This window comes from Myxocyprinus asiaticus, chromosome 12, assembly GCF_019703515.2.
Source record: "Myxocyprinus asiaticus isolate MX2 ecotype Aquarium Trade chromosome 12, UBuf_Myxa_2, whole genome shotgun sequence".
NCBI classification, from domain to species: domain Eukaryota; kingdom Metazoa; phylum Chordata; class Actinopteri; order Cypriniformes; family Catostomidae; genus Myxocyprinus; species Myxocyprinus asiaticus.
Genome location: NC_059355.1, coordinates 47,672,393 through 47,693,426, shown reverse-complemented (window position 1 = coordinate 47,693,426; position 21,034 = coordinate 47,672,393). Strand labels below are relative to the sequence as shown.

Here is a 21,034-nt window from a genome sequence, read left to right as displayed (position 1 = left end):
GATTTCAAATCTCACATAAACACGTTTTTCTTGCGTTGTTGGTTTTTTGATAGCTATTAGCAGATTTTTGGTAGTTATCAGCGTATTGGTGTGCATGTAAACATGCTCTATTTGGGTATTTAAAATGTCATAAAACAACCCCATCTACATCTCTTAACACCAAAGAGTAGTTTAGAAAGGCCGTCATCAAACTATTGATCATGCACATTTCTTTCAATAGTTTTCATTTGAGATTAAAAAACACAATCTCAGACATTTCAACAGGCAATTCCTCTGAAAATGTTTTCTTTTTCCTCTTCTGCATGGGGGGTTAGTGGTCCACAACAACAGACTGGCATGTCAGACGCCTTTAGGCTGGGAATGGGGCACTGAGACAATGTTTACACAGCTTAATAAGGCTTGTGTATAAAAGTGAGACCTGGAGTCAGTGAAGCAGGCATTCCTTCATTAACTTCAAGTCTTGTGCACACCCACATCAGGTACACACACACACACAGAGGCCAATGAAGGTTGTCAGTGGCAGTATTAGTCATTGAGGTTAGTAATGTGGCACACCACAACTGCAGCTTGTTGCATTCCCTCCTTTTATGATAGAACTGTCACATTCGATAGCGTGTTGAGTCTGAAGGAGAAACAAGAGGCCTAGAATTAATCCCTGCACCTGCAGACCTGCAGACCTGCACATCTGAAACGACAGGAGACAGGAGAGCACTTCCCTCTCGCACCTGCAACACTGTCTTTACCTGGACAGGTAAGTCTGCACTCATCTTGTATATTGATATCGACCCACTGTCAAGGGTATAGCACCTAAGATTAAACCATAAATGTATTTTATGTCTATTAAAGTAAGACACGCTTGATTGAATGCATGTAATCTTCATTTAGAAAGATAAAGTGGTATGTGTCACCGAAAATGAAAAGGTGCAAAGCTCCAAGGTTCTAATCTGGCCTGCTTCCAGAACAACACCGGCAAACTGCAAATTACTGTTTTTTCCCCCGAAGGCAAAAGTGCAAGTGACTTTTATATGGATCACAGATGTTAAGTTAGCTCACAGCAAACTGTTCACCCAAAAAAATGAAATAATGAAAAATAATTTATTTAGCTGTTTACTCGTTCCAAACCTGTATGACTTTCTTCCTTGGAACACAAAAGGAGAAATCTTGCAGGATGTAAAAGCTTCTATTTTCCCATTCAATGAAAGTGGACAATGATTTTTGCTGTCAAACATGTGTGCTATATTTAAAATCTTCTGATTGCGTGAGAAACCCACCAAAATTTATATCATTATTCACTAAACATTCTTAGCTCTCAAATCTCATTTGTACTTCTGCATATTCTAACTTGGCCTGACGCATAAGATAACTAATCACATTTGGATTTATTGAAGTTAAAAATTGGTCCAATGCATCTTCACACGGCATATTTGAATATATGCAATTGCGACAATATGGGCTTTATATGAAAACGTACAACTTTTATTCCCATAGTGATCATCCAATAAACAAATAGAATTTCAAATCGATAAAATATAGGCATCAAATTTTAGCTAGCCACCTATCCAACAATTTATTAGGTTTAGGGTTTGGGCTAGGTGTTAAACTTTGGAAAAATTGTAATGACATCATTCTTTGGTTCATTTATTTTTTAAAGTCCTATGTTTTTGTACGAGCCAACTCATACGATTTCTTACGGTTTTGCCATCTCGTACTACTATTACGTCTTGTAATGAGACCTGAGTTTGACTGTGAATGAGATTTGAAAGCTGTTGCAGAGGGTACAATTTTCATCTCTCACACAAAGCTATGGTATTAGTGCACGGAATACTTTTAAGACCCCCTGCACACTTCCTACAAAATCAAAGAAAAAATGACGTCATTTAGAACAAAATCTGACCAAAAAGGTGTTTTTGAGTTCATTGTGGTGGTTCGTAAAAGCTTGCCAGGGTAAACTTTCAGGGCACCTTCTTCCCGACTTAACTCCTTCTTACTGCCATTGGTCCACGTCGTCAGTAGGTTTGACCTGGAGCTCCACCTACTTTGAGGCCGATTACTTGAACACACTGGCATGCAGAGTTATTTGCGAGCTGGTGCAGATGTACCTACATCTGTACGATCGTTTGCATAGAGACATTTTCCAAGAACATGTCATGTGATTTCTTTTTTTAATTAGTCTACACAAAAGGAATCGAATCTACTCAAATACTCGTATGTGCTCATTCACTCATGTGCCTTCTGTAGCCAAAAGCCATTCACATCTGCCCAAAGTGAGATATGCCTATCATCATTGTTTTGTGTACAGTATATTCTGACCATTAACACTGTTTTATACACCCATCTTTGCAGTAGTACCAGAGTCATCATAAATTACAATAACAGAGTGTAATAGGCACAAATTTTGGCTGTGTATAACATGTTAGCACATTAGCGCCATGAATGCAAATGGTAAACATTACAAATTACACACTATCTTTTCAGTGGTTAAAAACAGCTTCTTTTACTGATCTCATGTCAATTATATTCATAGAATGAGACACGTAATCATTGATAATACATTTTAATGCCATAATAGTTGATGCTTTACATCAATTAATATACATCTTCATAGTATGAATGTTTGCAAACAGTATGTCGTTGCTCAGCTGTTGCGAACTTCCTTTTGGCTCTGAGCAAAGAACAAAGAATTACTTCGCTGTGAGTGTGTCAGGGCCATAAAAGTGCTTGTACAGTGCTTTTCTTTGTTTTGTTTTTTTGTTTTTATTTTGGAGCCTAAAATACCATCCACTTTCTTTATATGAAAAAAAGCAGCTCAAAAGTTTTCCAAGATATATTGACTTCTGTGAAATGTTAGAAACAAAACCACACAGTTTTAAAACAACATGAGGGTGAGTAAATGATGACAGAATTTTAATATTTGGGTGAACTATCCCTTCAAAGATTGAATCTCAATCTTTTGTTCCCTGATGGTGACATGAGAAGATTAACAAGAAGATAAGGTCAGCTTCATAAAACACAAGCCTGAGAAAACCTGGCACAAGTGCATCACACCTGCTTCAGACGTTGAGGAAGTAGACAGAACACATTCACAAAAAAGAACAAATGCAATCTTGAATAATAATAAAAAGTCCCCGTTCGACCACACTTGGGCCTAAAGCTCACAGAATGCATCAGAGATTTTGATCAAAACGCAACTGTCATCGGTTGAATGACTTAATATGACAATTTGCATATTACCATGCCATGCCTGTTTTTGTTCAAGCAGCTTTGTGGGTTGTGTTTGTTAAGACATTACTGCAAAAGTTTGAAAGTTTTTACAGCGTCAACACTAATGGATTACAAAAGATGGACGGGGGCTTTAGTAAACATAGAAATGTAGGAGTATATTTCTGAACAATGCAACAAACTGGCATTTTAATTTCAAATCAGTGAAAGTCAAGCTGTAACTTCCCTGATCTAAAATCAGTATTTCCTTACTATTGCTATAGTACTATTGCTTACTATTGAAGCATGTTCATTTTAATTCAGCAAAGTGGCCGGAAAAGGTATTTGGACTTTTAAGACACACATAAAAATGTCTTAAGGTCATTATATTAGATACAAAATGTGTCCAAATCGTTTTTTTTTTTTTTTTTTGGCCACTGTTCGCATGTTCAGGCAATCTAACCAAGCTGTTTTGACCTTGAATATTGTTGACGATTGTTGAGTCAGCCAATCGTTGTGTGACACCTCACTTAAACTCAGTCATGTGGTAGGGGAGCCACTGCACTAATTGCTTGTAATGATTGCCAAAGAGTTTATGTCTTTACAATGTGAATAAGCCGAGTATTGTGCAGAAGTTGTTGAAACCATGGAGTCGATGAAGCATTTCTTCCAGTAAGAGAGAAATTTACTAATATTGTACCATCACTTGTGCACACTGATACTGAATCTCGCTCATTCAGTGGAGAGACTTGTTATTAATTAGTAGTCTTTTTCCATTGCACTCAGCTGTGCTTGTTGCTATGCTGGGCGAAATTCCACCATATAATGAAACAATGCACAGTGATCCTTTTATGAGGAGATTTTTGTATTTATTTGCTGAACATGTCACACCTGACTAAGACATGGAATATGGATATGAATAAAACAAATAAAAAAATATTTTCTTATTTTCAATGGGTGTGAGGTTTGTAAAGAGAGAAGTTGTTTGATGGTTATCTATACACGCTAACTTTACCGTAACGCATGTCTCTGACAGCAAAGAACAAGAAATTAGGTTGTCATAAAGTTAGTCATATTGTCCATTGTTTGTGTAAGGTTAATGACCAACTTTGATCAAGAACCATTTTTAATGTATAGGGTTTTTGAGTATATATATATATATATATGAATGTGACTTGATATATGACATATTGATATATTTAGATTTTTGGTTGCACCTCCTCTTTAGTTGGCTGAGCACCATTTTTCAACGTTTTTGTTAGTCATATATAAATAAATAAATGTGTGTATATATATATATATATATATATATATATATATATATCAGTATATTCACACACATACAGAACTATGCATACTATATATATAATTTTTTGCCGATAAAAAATCTCATAAATGTGAATGTGAATGTCCAGGTCACATTTCAGCCCAAAATTAAAGAGGAAAAAAAAGAAAGAAAAGAAAAAGAACATGCAAAATATATTGCATGAAGCCTGTTTTGAGGACAAATAGCTTTATTGCATTGTGATTTTTTTAAATGAACATTTACTGTATATTTTTGTAAAGCAATTACTGTAATACAATATTTGTATTATTATTATTAAAACATCATATATTAAAGGCAGTACAACAAATACTACCGCGATGAACACATTAATTGTATTTATTAATTTGTTGATATGTTCATTTATATACAGTATATATATAAATATATTAATAACATGTTACATTATATGTAATAGTAATATGTTATAGTAATATGACTAGGACATGTTGTCTTTACATGTTTTGTGAGATTCAGCTTTGTGATGTTACATCATTGGTTCTTTAGATCAGTGTATTGGTTTCTGGGTTCTTTCAAGCACCAGTACAAGAATCGTTTTCTAAAAAAACTTTAAGGTTCTTCTATGACATCAGACTGAACAGCCATTTTGGAACTGTTATTTTGGTGACTGCGACTCTATTCTTTTTAAAGTGCACCGTGCATAAATAAAGCAACATGAATAAAACACGAATAAGGCAATCTGACTGCTGGGAATGTCCTACCTTGTGTCTTTTGCCGTGAGAGGCTGATAAACACTCATTCTTTAGCAATGAATGCCGCTGACCTGGCAAATGGAGCATCTCTTAACCCTCCTGAAATGAATTTTAGAGTCTTTAACCAAACTCATTTAAGGATCAGTCACGGGCCTAATCCCGCGCCTGGAGAGCGTGTTTGCATCTCCTCAACACTGCTTTCTCTCTGCTGGCCGGAGTCAATATAGACTAAACGCGTCTGTCTAATGGGCTTATCACAAGCTGTTGCGAGCAAGAGTGGACACTAGGTTACAGACTGAAACTAAGCTGGGCGCAGATGGATTGAAAAGCACGCTCCATCTTTTCCTTGGAGGATGGGGGTGGGGTGAGTTTGGGAATGAAAACAGGTATTCTTTAAAGAAGGATAGCTTCATTTCCTTTCGGGTTTATCCCAGGGTAGCTTCAAAGACACTATCCGGGCCTTCTGTTTGTGTTCGCATACAGAAACGTGAAAGAAGTAGAGACAAATGGCTTGAACTTTGACCTCCCCGTCCATTCCACTGCTGCATCCAATATGACTGATGCAGCAGCCCTGCAGTGTAGTCATTGAATCATGGGTAATTCTTCAGTTAGGACACTTTTGACTGCTTGAAATCCTAAAACATTAAACTTCTCTATTCATAAGGTGGCAGCATCATTATTTTATTTGTATACAGAGATTGGTATGTCCTTTACTGAAATCAGTTGACTTCAGTACCCTTTGTTGTAACCCCTTTTTGTGTTGTTTTTCCAAAGTTGAAGTGCCTTCAACTCCAGAAGTATTACAGATATCTTAAAAAGCTTTTAGATTGTGGTTCTGAATAAACTTTCCTTTTTGTATCTTCATTTTAAAAGCCCTATATGGTTGAATCCCAGAGATACGAATCTCTCAGTCTGGCCCCATCCGTAAATTGTTAAATTTGACCCATTTTCAATGGTCGAAAATCAAATGTAGTTTACATGATATGAAGCTAGTTTTTCTTAGATTTAAAGTGCAAAAATGTTGAAACTTTAAATGTACCTTTGTTTATTCACATAAAAGCAATAATGTCAAAATTAAAAATGTTGGGAGTCCAAGTGAGCCCTAGCTTTATTTAGTTTTTGAATTTTAACATTTTACTTATGGAGCCACATTAAGACCCTAATATCTCTGGGTTTTAACAATATATGGCCTTACAAGTGCAGATACAAAAATAAAAGTTTGTTCTGAACCATATTCTAAAAGGATATTAAGATATATTTAATACTTCTGGAGTTATAAACACAAAATGAGACAAAAACAATGTTTTTTTCATTTTTGGACTAACATCATTGGCATACAATGCAACAAAGGCTGCTGAAGTCAACTGATGTTTGTAATAGACCTACCTATCTCTGTGTAAAACTAAAATAATCACACTGTCACCTTTCAAAGATTATATTTTGACTCCACTTTGGCTCCAAACTCATGGGTGAAAATTGCCAGTTTGTCCCCCCTCTATAAAATAATGCATTACTAAATATTGATCCATGGTATTTAATGTTTTGGCTTTCATCATCATCATTTATGTTCATCTTTCACCAGTAAAAAAACTAAAAACTAAATAAAAACTAAACTAAAATAATATTTTGAGCTGGGAACCTCTGGTTGAGTTGAAACGGAATGACGTTAAGTTAAAACAAGTATCATATGTCCTGGACATATCTCGACAGATCTGATACTTCAAGCGTATTTCGATGTAGTGTGTGATGGTGTGGATTTTTAAAACTGTGTCTGATGGTAATCTACCTTTTCTAAAGTAGAATTATTGTGTAATAATACCTCATTTCCTCCACTATCACTGGGTGTGTTACAATCACATGATTTTATGAATGACGGCGACGGTGTGTCCAAACAAACAGAGGTTGTCTGAGAACATGTGGTAGACGAGGAAAGGGCTGTAGACATACGCTCTAAAATGATGACAAATGACCAAATCTTTCTTATTCTCCATCTGTGCTGCGTTCTTTAAATCAGATGATTATGGGCATATATTTACTTATGATGACATGAGCAGAGGGGACTGCTCAACAAATACCCTCACAGACTCTATTTATGGGGAATTTATGGCAACTAATAAAACATACATTACCCAAAAGACTCCAAGGTCACTTTTTTGGCCTTTTTGCTAATTTTCTTTATACCACAGTTGAAGAACAACAGGAATTGGCAATGAGAAAAGGGGGAAACAGGATCAGGAAACACATATTAGTGGTGTTTGCTAGGGCAATCATCACTGTTACTACTGCTCATACTTGGAGTTAGTGATTTCAACAAAGCTCTACCCTAAGTATTAAACTTTGGTACATAACTTTCCCTGCACTGTTAGTGCTACGTACATGAAAGATTCCTCAAACTTTGATATAAACTTGCATTAAAGTAGAGACTTGAGCCATATCTATGGAAAAGAATATCAGAGAGACTTGAGGATGTACTCTTTTGTTGGACCAGTGAGCAACCACCTAGCAACCCCCCAGAACACCTTAGCAACCGTATAGTAACGGTCTAAAATCATTTAGAATAATAAGCATTTAAAGTACTTTGGCTGAAAATTGTCTGGGCAGTATATATATATATATATATATATATATAAATTAAGAGACCACTGCAAAATGATCAGTTTCTCTGGATTGACTATTTTATAGGTGTGTGTTTGTATATAATGAACATTTTTGTTTTATTCTATAAAGTACTGACAACATTTCTCCCAAATTCCAAATTTTTTTTTTTTGTCATTTATAGCATTTATTTGCAGAAAATGACAACTGGTCAAAATAACAAAAAAGATGCAATGTTTTCAGACCTCGAATAATGATCTGGGGGTGCTTCAGCAAGGCTGGAATTGGGCAGATTCATCTTGTGAGGGATGTATGAATCAAGCCACTTTCAAGGTTATCCAGGAAGAAAACTTGCTTCCTTCTGCTCTCACAATGTTCCCCAACTCTGAGGATTGTTTTTTCCAGCAGGACAATGCTCCATGCCACACAGCCAGGTCAATCAATGTGTGGATGGAGGACCACTGGCACCGGATCAAGACCCTGTCATGGTCAGCCCAATCTCCAGACCTGAACCCCATTGAAAACCTCTGGAATGTGATCAAGAGGAAGATGGATGGCCACAAGCCATCAAACAAAGCCGAGCCGCTTGAATTTTTGTGTCAGGAGTGACCTAAAGTCACCCAACAGCAATGTGAAAGACTGGTAGAGAGCATGCCAAGATGCATGAAATCTGTGATTGAAAATCAGGGTTATTCCACCAAATATTGATTTCTGAACTCTTCCTAAGTTAAAACATTAGTATTGTGTTGTTTAAAAATGAATATGAACTTGTTTTCTTTGCATTATTTGAGGTTTGAAAACACTGCATCTTTTTTTGTTATTTTGACCAGTTGTCATTTTCTGCAAATAAATGCTCTAAATTATAATATTTTTATTTGGAATTTGGGAGAAATGTTGTCAGTACTTTATAGAATAATAATAATAATAATAATAAATAATTTTACTCAAACACACACCTATAAATAGTCAGTCCAGAGAAACTGATAATTTTGCAGTGGTCTCTTAATTTTTTCCAGTATATATTATATAAAAAAATTGGATTTTTATAGAGAACAAAATAAACGTTGAATACATAATGAAATTGTAAAACAAATTATAATAATAATAAAAAAATATAAAATCATGAAATTAATCATTACATCACTAAATAAATCAATAACTATCCCTTGAATTTGATTTTTGCACTAGTTTGCATACATTTTCATTCTAACATTATCTTTGGATTGATTTTTAATTTAAGCACAATCTTTGTGTCTTTTAATTTTCAGGGTTACAGTTACCCTGTACCTTCACTAAACGACAGTGGGTGTCAATAGATTTCTGTATGGATATGTTAAAATAAAAAGTAAACATACAAAATATAAATGTTTATGACTCTAACTTGATGGATCGGCACACACTCTACATTTATCAATATCATCTCTATTTTTGACTTGATTCAGACCACAATTTTTTATTCATCCATGAAAATATCTGCGGTTTGCACTTTTACAAATGCAACAGTTTCATATTTGAAAGTTTAATATGTCAAAATGACATGTGTTTACATGATCTGTGTTGGCACAAAAAGCACACTTTATTCTTTCCCGACAACACTTCATGGGTTGCCTGTGATATTCTTCACGTAATGTCGAGGCCCAGACAAGATCTTCATGATTTATGATAGTCCTTGTTTCTGTCACATGTAATATTTTACAGCCCTTTTGCATTTCTGTTTTTCAGAAACTGTTTTTCAGTCGCCCCCATGATACCACAAGATACTGCAGTAGACAGATTTTAATATTACACAGTCTTTTCTTAAAGAAAAATTATATATTTAGTTCAGAATATAAAAAGAATATTCATACAAAAATGAAAATTCTGTCATTATTCACTCTCCCTCATGTCGTTCCAAACCCATACGACTTACTTTCTTCTGTGCATGGAACATTAAAGATGTTAGGCAGAATATTTAGTCACTATTCAATTTCATTGCACCTCTTTTCCATACAATGAAAGTAAATGGTGACTGGGGCTGTCATTCTGTCCAACATCTCAGTTTTTGACTTGGGCCAATGAGCAACCACAAAGAGCACCCTACCAACCACAAAGCAACACATTAGAAACCACTTTGAATACCTGAGAAACCACATAGCAACATGCTAGAAACCAATTATTTGGAACACCCTTACAACCGCATATCAACATGTTAGAAACCACTTAGAACACCGTAGAAACTGCATAGCAACGCCCTGGCAACCACCCTAGCATTATGGTGGTGACTTCTGCACATGCAAGCACCACTCACATTTTTTTCAGAAATCGTACAAATCTAGTTTGTATTGATGTTTGTCTTTGCTCATGTTTCTAATACTGATGTGACCACCCATAATGTCTTGACTGCTTGTTAAACTAGTGTTCAGGTTGTCGTCTTTGTTCTATTTCTTGTTTCGCCTTGCAATACATTATTTTATTTCACTTTAAGGCATGTTTGCTTTCATAGTTGACAGTTTAAAGAGACAGGTCCTCAAGGCTCTTTGAGGAAACTCTTGCATTTTTAACAGCATTTTAAACAGACGGCTCTTGAAGGCTAATTTGTTTTTACACTGAAAGCGTAATTGTTTTCAAGTGAACTTGTAATCTGAGCTGCCACTTTCTTTCAATCAATCTTCCCACTTTTAACTTTGTATATCTTTCTTCTGGCCATTGGAGATGGTTATCAGTTCCAACCCCACCTCCTCCTGTTATCCTACATTTGAAGCATCTTTTCCTCCTCTCAATCTTCCCTCAATTTGATTAAAAACTCATGCTGGCACAGGAGACAGGAGACTGGGGACGGCACCTTGAAAAGCAGGCCTCAAAACTGCTGCTTTACTCCAATGACACTCGCCATTCTGTACAAGTGACCCATGAGTAAGTGACTCAAATCCATTTTGCTGGCCCCATGCTGCACTGTGACTTACTTTGAGGCCAAACAGCCATTCCCAATTGTCCTGGTACCCTTAAAACAGAAACAGCATCACCTAGGCTCAGTCATTTCTAGAGACAGTTTGTGTTGGTTGTCTTGAGTTTGCAATGGAACACCATAACTTTGTTGAAGAACCAACAGGAGCACTCTTGTGTACGGCAGCTCTGTTATGCTCATTTATTCACAAAACCCAAGGCAAAGATCTCACAATTTGTTTTCTTGTGTCTCTTCCATGTATAACCTCTTCTCTTGATCCTCTACAGGAGACAATGGCCAGTCCAGTTCAGATCCAGACAGATAACCCCATTCTTCAGACGCCACGTCCAGGTTTTGCAGATACCTTGCTGGCTCTTTTTAAGAGAGAAGATGGCATAGTGCAGACCACGGAGCTGGTCGACCACAAACCCCGTCTAGATGGCTCGGACCGTGGACATTCTGGACTCTATCTGTCCTGCTTCGACATGCCCTTCACTGAGGATGCCGCCTGGCTGGTGAGGGTGTCGGATTCCTCCACATCCGTGGGGGCTGCCGGGCCCCGACTGGAATCGTGTCAGGAACCAGAGCAGTGTCCTGTCATTGACAGCCCCGGGCTGGGAACCTCGCCGCTGTCGCCTACCCTGGAACAACAGGTGGAGGAGAGATCTTTGGAGCAGGTACAAAGTCTGGTGGTGGGAGAAGTTCTGAAGGACATTGAAACAGCTTGTAAACTTCTAAACATCACACCAGGTGAGACATTTTTTTTTTTTTATCACTCTCTTCAGAACCATTTTTCCATAAAAAATATTGGTTGAAGGAATATTTGGGGATTAATACAAGTTAAGCTCAATCGACAGCATTTGTGACATAATGTTGATTACCACAAAAAATTATTTCAGCTTCATTTATGCGACTCAAAGTCCATAAATGCTCAAATATACATAGTTTAGCCACAAGTATAGCCACAAGACATAAACATTAAAAATGTTAACATGAATTTAGTCAAAATCGCTTACTAACCTTATGTGAGTAAAGTTAATTCCAGTACCGGGATTTAGTTGTCATGACAGCGAAGTTATAATATTAAATATAACTTTATACAGTTATATAGATCAAGTTCATGTCTTTAAAGTGTTTAACATTTATTTAGAGACAGTCCCACATTTATACCATTCTGTATAACAGTTATACAGCTAGTTCACATTAGAATCAGATTAGAATTCAGATTATGATTATATGCATATCCAAATAAAGAGGTTGTGCTATTACTGCATTAATTAGAAATGATAAAGTTTCAATACTTATGCAAAATCCTGTCAAATAAGGCATTTAGGCAAGAGAAAATGAGTACATGTCTCAACTTAACACAATTATACCGGCACAAGCAAGTGGGAGCTGGGATTCACTTCAGATTCAGATTTTATGCATTACACAAAAGAGAAGTCAAGTGATTAATGCATTTCATTTGTGTCAATTTGATTCAACTGCAAAAGCTCCTAAATGTACTGCATAGTGGAAAGATACTTCAGGTGACATATCCCATTACAGCTTCAAGTGACACATCCTGTCAAAAGCTACAAACATAACATACTGATGATTTCATGACACTTATTCAAATGAACACCTCATCATTCATCACTCACGTTAAATATGAGCGACAGACAGCTCTGAGTTATGATCGAGCCCGTGCAAACATTCATAATGAAACTGTTGAAAAGGCCTTTGACTCAAATATCCCTGAAGGCAGTTGAAAATGTATATAACAGGATCTGCCTAATCCTCTGGAGTTTCACTAATAGTATCTGAGCTTTGTTGCACTAACTTTCCTTACGGACTTCTGAGCCCCTCCCCTGTAACGATGATGCTCCCTACAAAAGCAAACACTCCGATATGTCTTGCACGTTGTACATATTGGGTTTTAATATGTGTGCGTCTTTAAAAAATACTTTTACTGTTTTTATGCTACTCTTAATCAGTATTTTTGTTTTCTAGTAAAATATCTAAACATCCTTAAAACAAGATACTTTTACTTGAGAAACAAAACTGTGTAAGATGATACGACTTGTGTTTATTTTTCTTAACCCATTATAAAACTAAATGTTATGAGATTTATGTTTAAGGCAAGAAAAAACTATTTGCCAATAGGGAAATAAAAATTCAAGATACACTCAAAAAAATTATTTTAACATTTACACATTTTCATTTTCTTACCAAAGTTCATTCAAATTGAATCTTTAACAAAAAAAAAATAAAAAATAAAAAAAAATAAAAAAACTGAAATATTATTTATTTAATTTAGTTAAAAAATACACAATTCAATTTGATGGAATTTTGTTATAAAAATTGAAATGTGTAAATCTAAAAAAAAAAAAAAAAAAGTTTTCTCTTAAAACATATCTCATGCAATTTTGCTTAAAGTTAGTATTTATCTTGTTTTAAGGAGGTTTGGGTATTTTTACTAGAAAACAATATACAAATACTGATAACAAGGTCCCTGTGGTCATGGAAAACCTGGAAATTTTAAAATTGTGATTTACAAGCCAAGAAAAGTCATGGAATAATAAAATTTTTCTAGTTTTTCCTCAACAATCCGACATGTCTTGCACATTGTAAATATTGGGGTTTAATGCATCTGTGTCTTCAAAAAAGTCTATTTTCTCATGAAACTATCTAAACATCCATACATTCACAATAAATCTTGATTTAAGTTTATTTTTCCTAACCTATTACCTCACTAAATTTTGTTAGATTTAAATTTAAGACAGTTTATCAATAGGGTAATACAAAATAATCTTAATTCAAGATATATTCCCTAGAAACGAAGTCTTAATATCATTTGCAATTTTGCTTCAAGTTAAAGTAAAAAATAAAAGTATCTTTGTTTTAAGAACATTTGGGTATTTTACTAGAAAACACAACAAAAATACTGATTACAGGGTTTCCATGTTAGTCTTTATTTTGAATGATTTTTAAGCCTGAAAAATCCATTCAAATGTAAAAAATTGGAAACAGTTATGGAAATTTCTATTGTGAATATATATTTTTCTCATCTTTAATTGGCTTGAAATTGCTCTTCGTGATATATTTAAATGATTTTTAAAATCATGAATGACTAGAAAAGTCACGTGAAGGTCATGGAAAATCATTCATCAAAAAAGTGTGCAAACCCTGTAACTAAGAAAATGTTTTTTTGCAGTATGAATTTCTTTAGTCCTCTTCTCATCAATTATAATGTCAATGTATTTTCTGTCACGTTGTATTACTATTGATTTATTGAATTGAACTTATTTAACAGCACGCTCCTCCAATTTGTGGTGTCATGCCAAATTTTGTCCCTTTAAAATGTCACACCACCTTGCGTAAACACCCATCCCCTATGTTTGCACTTTTGAATAGTGCTCTACCTCACTAACTCTCTTTAAGACATTACAAAACATTTGGAGTCTATCCAAACCAAACGGAATCTGAGCGGCATGGAAATATAGTGTGGTTTGTCAAAGGTGGTTAGCTGCTCCAGACAGATGGCTGGTCAAGATGAATGAAACATCTTATGTCATCTTACAGACCCAGTGGAGTGGAATTGTGGGAATGTACAGAAGTGGTTACTATGGACTGAGCATCTTTACAGGCTTCCGCAGGTGGGCAAGGCCTTCCAAGACCTGGATGGGAAAGATTTATGTTCCATGAGTGAGGAAGACTTCCGACAGCGGTCGCCACAGTGCAGTGAAACCTTACATGCACATCTGGATATATGGAAATCAGGTGAAATAAATGAGTGTTACCCCAACAATCTTGCACAAATTCATGCAGAAACACACTCAAATATAAAAAAAAACTTCATCATGATATATTTCATACTATATTTTGCATTCCCTTGTGTGTTTAGCTGCCTGGATGAAGGAAAGGTGTTCAGTTGGAGAGAGCAGGATAAGAGGTATGTCACAGGCACATGTCAGTCTGAAAATATACAATTACACAACATTAAAAACTCCCCTTACAGAAAAGTGCCATGGTTTTACCATAAAAATATACCAAAGAGAAGTCATGCACTTTTCATCAGTTTCAAGAAATGTATAACTCTACCCAAAATACTGTGGTGGCAACATGATACAGTGATGGTATCAGATGGTAATAATGGTACTTTGATATATGTACCATGGTAGGCTACTGAATGATTACCGTATTCATATACCATGGTATTACCATGGTAAATGTCCCAAAATAACGGTAATGCCATGGTACCTTTTGCAAGTGTAAGCAGTGGTCAACACTACACGTTTTTAGACGTACAGCTGACAAACTTGGTATGACTTTCTTCTTATTTTCTAACTTTAAAAAAAATGTAAGAATAGTTTGTATTCCCACAACGATTTCTTCTTAAGAATTTCTTATTTTTTTCTTAAATCGTCAACGTTTATGGCTAGATACCTTCTAAGAAACATTTTATAAATTAAGAACTTCTTTTTTTCTTAAGAAGTCCGGCTCGGATTTGATGAGTTATGTTTGAAGACATTAAACAATGGATATCCACAGTTCCCTATCTGTCACTCACTTGACGTTGTGTCGATGTAGTGACACTAGGGGTCACTCTTGGGAGCCCAAAACACCTCTGCTTTTTTGAAAAAAGGCCAATGAGAATTGGCGAGTGGAATTTGCATGCCACTCCCCCGGACATACGGGTATAAAAGGAGCTGGTATGCAACCACTCATTCAGATTTTCTCTTCGGAGCCGAGCGGTTGTATTCAGTGCACTGAATTCAATTCCCTCCAAAGACGCACCTCAAAACTGCTGGATTTACGGCGCATTTCAGCAGTTTCTCCCCCTCTGCACCCATGGAGTGCAGAGAACGCCCCGGGCTCTCGGACGAGACCGCCGGCTCGTCTCAGGGTGAGTTCAACCTCTCGTTCGGAGCTCGGGAAGACGCTGAGTTATCGAGCGCAGCATTGGAGAGCAGGCTCGTCCAGTCTGACGCAGAGGCTTCGGCTGGGCTTCCTCCTTCGGGAATGGCCGCCTAGTCTCAGCGCCACCTTTGGCTCAACTTGGTCGAGATGGGAGAGGCGGACAAGGCATGGTTCCTTGACGCCCCCATTTCCCAGGTTGGCCTGTTTGGCGACACCGTCAAGGACTTTGCCCAGCAGTTCTCGGCAGTGAAGAAGCAGAAGCAGGCCTTACAACATATCCTGCCCCGGCGCGGCTTAAGACCCTGCACCTTGTCTGCTCATCACCAAGGGCATCCTCCTGCAGCAACAACACCGGCTCTGCCGCAGCCCGCCCACATGCTCCACATGTGCTGGTTCCCCGAAGGCGACCTCATGTGATATCTTCCACAAGATCGTTTCCCTGTCAGTAAATTGCGTCTTCCTTGGGCAGAGACCCCTCTGCCCCCGGTCGCCATGCCTTGTAGAAACTCCTCCCCCTTAGGGTAGGACCTACCATGGGACCTCTCCACATGACATACTTCCGACAAGACTCGGTAAGACCACGTGACGTATTCCACTCAAAATACCCCCCCGTCTTGGGCGGGGTGTGGTCTCCGCGGTGTCCTCCCCTTGGGAAGAACACCCCCCGACGTAGACACTTATGGCTCCCAGTCGGTTAACAAATTCCACTCTTTTTGGGGAGAAAAGAGAGGAAAAGAGGCCTCGGCTGGGCTAGCCTGTCCCTATGGTTGGGCAGTCGACTTGTTCCTGAAGGACCGTTCGACGCTCATAAGAGTGTTGGGAGAGGTTACATGATGGCCTAGTGTGCTGGCTATGGTCTGCCCATCACACACCGCCAGTTCACGTAACACAGTTCAGATAGTTGTGGCGTTTTGTATAAGGACCCCTAGTGTCACTACATCGACACAACTTGTCATGGTTACTTTCGTAACCTCCGTTCCCTGATGGAGGGAACGAGACATTGTGTCCCTCTTGCCACAACACTGAACTACCCGCTGAAAAAGCCGGGACCTGGCACAAAACCTGAATGAGTGGTTTCATACCAGCTCCTTTTATACCTGTATGTCCGGGGGAGTGGCATGCAAATTCCACTCACCAATTCTCATTGGCCTTTTTTCAAAAAAGCACAGGTGTTTGGGGCTCCCAAGAGTGACCACTAGTGTCACTACATCAACACAACGTCTCGTTCCCTCCATCAGGGAACGGAGGTTACGAAAGTAACCATGACGTTTTCCTGACCAACCACTGGGCGATGCCGTGATGATTGTGATTGCCACTGGACCGTTTTCTGGGCCCGGCCTTTATAAGAGCAATGTAAAAACTACTAAAACGAGCGTTCCAGACGGAAAACAGCAACCATTTTAAGTGTTAATGATATCAACATAACTAACCACGGGCCTTCGCTTCACCCCACTCAGGTTAGGCAGTTTCAAAAGATGTTATTGCGACTGTAATGTTACAAATTTAATATACTATATCCTTAAAAAAATATACTCCGATGCGAGTGAAAACAACGGAGACCGGAAAAAGAAAACAGGCTTCCATTATAAATCCTTGAACACTACCGCAATGGGTAAAAAGGTGGATATACACACACTTATGACCGCAAATCAGTGCTAAGTTAATACGTTGCTTGGCAACCGGCCTACAGTTATGCTAATGAATTATACTACATGTCGGAAGAATTGTTTGTTGCACCCATTATTACTATAATTACATTTACTTACTTATTCATATTACTGTTTTTTCAGTAAAATCACTGTAGTGATTTTATAATTACAGTATTATTCTTTTTCTGGCTAGGAGTCTATGGCAGCCCATAGAACCCTTTGGAGGAAAGTGGTGAAATTTGGCACACTGATAGGGAAGTATCTGAACATCAACTAAAGTAAATTTTAAGTCTCTAAATCAAACCATCTAGCGCCACCAACAGTTCAAAGTTGCACTTATGTTTATGCTAATACATTTTGAACCGTGAAACAACCGTGAAACTAAATTTCACACAAAATTTGGCATGCATCATCTGGGGACTGCTGAACTGTTCTCATATAATGCATCAAAACAATTGGCAAAAGGGCACCACACCGGATTCTATGCAATATCTTGGCAACGCTTTGGCCTGTTAAAATGAAACTTGGTATTTCATCTCATGACCATGTCCTGAAGTTCCATGTAAATTTTCAGGACAGTGCCACCTACTGCTAAAAATCCATAAAAATGGTTATATCTACAAATAACCTTCAAACTGCTTGATTAGATATGATGAATTTGGTCTCATTGGGTTATTTGGCTATACTTGCTTAGCTGCTTACTCTGCTGTTTAAGTGCTTATCCCCAATAACAGCTATATTTGAATTGATGATTGTTTTAATGACATGTATTTACATGTGTTGTCCATCAGAACCAGAGGAAATTTGGTCAGAGGCAGATTCATCATGCTCTGGTCAGCCGATCCACCTGTGGCAGTTCCTTAGAGAACTCCTCCTGAAACCTCACAGTTATGGACGCTGCATCCGCTGGCTAAACAAAGAGAAAGGTGAGAACACAATTGTTGGACACTTGAAGTTTGTAATATGAAGTTTGTAATTTTTCCAAGTATCCCAGCTTAATATGCAGAGTAAACTATAAGTAAGACATTTGTAGGTTGACTTTGTGATAAACACTGTATCTGTGGAGCTATCAAAATATTGTTCTGTTTGTTTAACATGATCATATGGAAAATTGACATGCTGCTTGCGAATGTTCATGTACTCTGAAATCGACCCCATATTGCCAAATTACTGACAAGCAGCATCCCCTATCAGATATTTTTGCTTTAGTTCAAACATGTTTACCTTTCCCTGTGCTGCTACTGATAGCGTGTTGCGCAAGCAATCTCCAAGACACTGGTTCTGGTCCCGTGGAAACCAGGACCTACTCGTGTTTACATAAACAATGAGGTTGCATGTTTGCTCTAATATTACATTTTTACCTTTGGGGGGTTTGGGAAACCCGCTTGAAAACAGTCATTGTTTTCACAATTCTTTCTGGTTTTGCTAGTCCCACCTTTAACAATCTAACTAAATACAGACATCAAATAATCCATCATCAATAGCATTATTAAACTGCCTTTCTTTATCTGTATTTTTAGAGAAAGATTAAAGTATTGTAGCCATACCATTTTACAGTCATGGTATCAGATGGTAATACCATGGTACTCAGTAACTAACATATTTATATACAGTAGTAGTATGGTATTCACAAAGTGCTAAAGTACTTAAAAAAATACTGTTATATACTGTGGTTGCATGTTCAAAACAAGGCAGTGCTCTGGTAGGCCTACTATTTTTACTTTTTGTTTTGCTTGTTAGTTATCTGTGTAATGCCATAACTGAAGTGTGTTTCTGTGTGTGTGTCTTTGCAGGGATTTTCAAAATTGAAGATTCGGCTCACGTTGCACGTCTCTGGGGTTTGAGGAAGAACCGGCCAGCTATGAACTATGACAAACTCAGCCGCTCCATTCGGCAGTACTATAAAAAGGGCATTATACGCAAGCCAGATGTCTCTCAAAGACTCGTCTATCAGTTTGTGTATCCTGTTTAAAGAGATAATGGTTTGATCCTCCAAATCAGAAGATGGGCTCAAACTTTATGAACTGATGAGCCCTCCTAAACATTTCTATCTACTTTGGATCCTGAGTTTTGCACAACAGCGAAACCAAGAAAAATGTCCCAAGATTTTAATTATTTTCTATACATAACATGTAAATGTGCTTGAAAATGTCAAATGAATTGTTTCTTATACTTGCACTGCTATAAAAACACTTGTGTTCCACTTCAACACTGACAAATGGACCTGGATTCCATTAAAAATGGTATCAGTTATGGCACTTTTACTTTCTGTTACTTCAAAAGCCTGTCAACTGCACCACGAGTCAAAATTGTGGACATGCCTTACAGCCTACATTTTTCGCAAGATCTTAAAAATGTTTTGATCTAAAGGCTAATGCTTAAATGGCGAAACCAGTTTTGTAGACAAATTTAAGTTGTGTCTATGTATGTACTTCATTATGAAGCACCTAGGCCTGCCAATCATATCCAAGGACATATAAGTGGCTACTTCCCTCATGCTGGTTTCTTTCGGCCTTCCACCTCCCCAACTCCATTTTTATGTTTCATAATGCATATACTATCTATTATTTGTTTTAATTGTCTTTCTATTTCTGGCTAGATGGTCCTTCGGGGGGGGGGCAGGGGCTTTCGTGCCCCTTCGTTAAAGACGGCACGCCAATAAGTTTATATTAATATGCTCCAGGACTATATGAACCAGTGAACTCATGAAACAAGTGACCAGCATGCATGTGAACTCCTTCAACTGTTTAAAAATATGCTGAAATATACAATAGTTTTGATTTGCTTAACATATTTTTGGTCACTATATAATTCCCATACTTCCATTTGTGTTATTTCATAGTTTTGAAGTCTTTACTAATAGTCTAAAATGTGGAAATTAGTAATAATAAAGACTGAGTGGGTGTGTCCAGACTTTTGACTGATAGTGTAAATTGTTTAACAAGGTTAAAAATAAGAGCGAGTCAGTAAACTCTTTAAAGCATGTTACAAAGAAAAAAGCCAAAACTCGCAAGATCTGCCTGTCAACTTACACTTTAACCCATAAAAACTAACTTACACTAATAAGGTGTAAGCATTTCTTTGTGGACTCAAGCACCTTTATGTACATTAAGATGAGTGTACATTGTTCTAAGCCAGCTTTCATATTCACATCACCGTGTGAATACTGCCAGCATGTGTAGTGGAAAGGATGCCAGTTTGGTTTAATCTCTGGCTTGCACTCAACAAACATCACTTTTTTTTTCCTGGTTTGTGACTAATAGCACTGCAAACCTTTCATGTGGACTTACAAAGGACAGTTACTTCAGTTCACCTGACTCATAAATTATCGTCCACCGTTTCACACACCTCACTGCTCACGTCATGTTTTATGCTACTGATGCAAAAGAGGGCTTACCGGCGGCCCATGGATTTTGTTATAATAGTTGTATATGTCACTTATGTTGTGAAGGTTGACACAGGTTTATGTAAGATACCAGTCAGAAAGGCTTGTATTATTGAAATCTCAATTGTAAACTCTAATCTAGAAGAGTGGTCGTGAGTTTGCATTGGAACAATCGTTCCAATAACAACAAAAACAACCATTTCACTTTAACGTTGGCATTACTAAATATTATTCATACTTTTGCAGCTTTATGTACATTATGGTCTAATGTTATTGTTCTTGCATCTTGCAAACTCCTTTATTAAAATATACTTTTTTTTTTTATTTAGTCGTCACCTTTTTATT

At 37.3% G+C, this 21,034-nt stretch overlaps 1 protein-coding gene across 1 annotated transcript; it reads left to right on the top strand.

The window, feature by feature from the left end:
* The first annotated feature begins 469 nt into the window (after positions 1–469).
* On the top strand, positions 470–20,952 carry LOC127448969 (SAM pointed domain-containing Ets transcription factor-like). The gene is made up of 6 exons (XM_051711987.1): positions 470–751; positions 11,041–11,503; positions 14,318–14,515; positions 14,640–14,687; positions 18,096–18,230; positions 19,098–20,952. Exons 2-6 carry the CDS (start codon positions 11,047–11,049, stop codon positions 19,274–19,276), a joined length of 1,017 nt encoding a protein of 338 aa, XP_051567947.1. The 5' UTR covers positions 470–751; positions 11,041–11,046; the 3' UTR covers positions 19,277–20,952.
* Positions 20,953–21,034: the final 82 nt, after the last annotated feature.